This window comes from Aplysia californica, unplaced genomic scaffold (genome assembly GCF_000002075.1).
Source record: "Aplysia californica isolate F4 #8 unplaced genomic scaffold, AplCal3.0 scaffold00157, whole genome shotgun sequence".
Classification (NCBI taxonomy): Eukaryota; Metazoa; Mollusca; class Gastropoda; order Aplysiida; family Aplysiidae; genus Aplysia; species Aplysia californica.
Genome location: NW_004797427.1, coordinates 1,159,126 through 1,161,665, shown reverse-complemented (window position 1 = coordinate 1,161,665; position 2,540 = coordinate 1,159,126). Strand labels below are relative to the sequence as shown.

Genomic DNA, 2,540 nt, shown 5'->3' with positions numbered 1-2,540 from the left:
AAGCCTAGTTTCTTTGCTCAAACGTTCGGCTGTCACTGGCTTATCAGACAACACGAGTTTCGTGATTTTCAACATATTTTCTTCTGTTGTTGCTGTCTCTGGGCGACCATCGCGGCGTTCATCTTCAATGTCCATGAATTCTCATGTGAATTTTTTACACCAAAATTTTTATCACAGATAGGATGGGCAATCAGTTCCAAATACGGCATGCATCTCCGTAGAATATCTTGTAGTTGCTTGTCTTGCATGAACAGAAACTTCCTTACTTTCCTGTGCTCATTTTTCTCCATTTTTATGTTGAAACTGGAGAACAACATACACCCATTCACTTACCGAGCGCTGGTATTAAAAGCAGTTATCCGAAATTCCACCAAATTTACATGTATTCTTGGAAGAAAACTGTTGACTTTCACTCCAAATTCCAGCTTTCTATCTTTATTTCTTCATAGTCAGGTAAAACGCTTTTTGGTATGCCCCTCGTATAATGGGCATTTAGCGAAGAGAAAAGGCAAGGCAGAGAGTTTAAAAAAATACTAGATGAAAAGAAAAGAAGCAGAAAGTAGCAGTTATGCCCTCCAACCATTCGCTCTCAGACAACCCACTATTTTGGTTTGCCACTGATTTCTCCGTTAGGGTGTTTAAAAATACCTATAGTACACTGTAGTAGTTCTCGTTATCCATCTCTTCTCAGGCACCTGAATAGACATAAAGGTCTTGAGCATCTGGCTCACACTGGCAAATTTGAAGGCAAACGAGGCAGGAGTAGGCCCAGAACAACCTACTTGAAGAACCTTAATAATAGATTGGTGACGGGGAAAGATAAGGGTAATGTAGCATTAATAAAGAGCATTCGAGCAAAGGAATGAATGGAAAACCTTGATCGCCAATGTCTGCCGCTGATATGGCACTTGAAGATGATGATTCTTGGTTTAGTCCTGCTTGTTTTGTCTTCTATATTCGGCTGGACCGCATGGCTTTACTACAGGCTTTCAGTGGAGACACTTGACTATGACTTGAAACTATATTGTTTCCAATCAACCCTCCCCTTCCTCCATACATCCACTCTTCCCTCCACATCGTCAACTCACTCGTCCCTCCATTCATCCATTGGTATCTTTGGAGGAATGGTTAGGTTCATCATTGTTGCATGCAGAGTACGTGAGTTTGATAGTCTAGTACGAAGTATTTTATTGAATGATATCCGTCTTTCTGCAAAGATACTATATCTCACCCAGTTTAGGTTGACCCATACAAGTAGAAGTGAAGCTGAAACAAAAAGCTATATAAACAACTATAGATTCAGAAAGAAAGACAGAAAGAAAAAAAAAAGAAAAAAGAAAGAAAGAAAGAAATCGTAGCATTGTTTTTTACTCTTCTCGTCTGTTCTAAAAACATATAGTAATTAATATCCTGACCTTTTCCCCTCGTTCCATCTGCTCAAGTTCTCAAAGTTAAGTTATTCTTGGTCTTCCTCTTCTCCTGTTGTCCATATTATTTAACAGTATTGTTGCTTTCACCGATTAGGAAGCATACTGCACGTGTACAGTAAAGGGGTATTCGTGAGATCACAGGCGCGGGGGTTTGATCCGAGGCTGAACTCGGTCCGACGTTGTTGTGTTCTTGGTGAAGTCATGTAACACGCATTTTCCAATTAGGATAGGTCCTATCGGCGATGGATGTTATATTCAAAGGTCTCGCCTCTTACATAGCGTTACAGTGTTGCAAGGGTTTTCAAACCGGTACATTTGTTAATTTCATTTGGTCGCTTTTAAGCGGGCTAACACAAATTTCGGTGTTTTCCAGAAATCTTGGCCTACACCAAAATTGGGCATTGCCCTACCTATAAGAGAAGTTTGGTTACATTGGTGTGTATATTTGTTTGGTTAAAGAGAAAACTCTCCATATTTTTAGAGAAACTGAACAAGGGTCCAAAAACTTTACCTTCGATTTTCTGCATTTTTAAGGGTAGACTCCTTGTGCTTAAAAGCGACCATTTTTTGGGTTTCTTTTACTGTCAAAGGTCAACAGAACCAGATCTTCAGCGAGAAAATGGCGCCTCCTATCTCAACTGCTGCGCTCATAACCGTGGGAGTTCTGCTGTCTGTCCTGACGATGACTGGGGCTCAGAGGACTCTGTGTTCCGATGGTGCTCGGTTCGAGTACAACTTCAAGGACTGCCAAAAGTTTTACATTTGTGTCGGGCCAAACCCACACAGCTTGACCTGTCCAGACGAGCTGGTGTTCAGGTTAGACCGTTTGGCTTGGGTGTGAGGGAGAAAGAAAGATGCAGAGAGAGAGAGAGAGAGAGAGAGAGAGAGAGAGAGAGAGAGAGAGAGAGAAATAGAGACGGAGAGGGACAAGTTGGAGAGAGAAAAAGATAAAGACATATAGAGGGCGATGGACACATAAAAGAGAGAGAGAGAGAGTGAGAGAGAGAGAGAGAGAGAGAGAAAGTAGAGAGATAGAAAGTTAGAGGCACACCGAGATAGAGAGGGGAACAGAGAAATAGTGTGTGTGTGTGTGTGTGTGTGTGTGTGTGT

General features: G+C 41.6%; 1 protein-coding gene across 1 annotated transcript in view; it reads left to right on the top strand.

Annotated features, from left to right (window-relative positions):
* The first annotated feature begins 2,023 nt into the window (after positions 1-2,023).
* LOC106011656 overlaps positions 2,024-2,540 on the top strand; it is a 3,752-nt gene continuing 3,235 nt past the window's right edge. Inside the window, exon 1 of the mRNA XM_013082056.1 lies at positions 2,024-2,246. Coding sequence (XP_012937510.1) covers positions 2,050-2,246 — 197 coding nt within the window. The 5' untranslated portion in view covers positions 2,024-2,049. The remainder of the gene's footprint in view (positions 2,247-2,540) is intronic.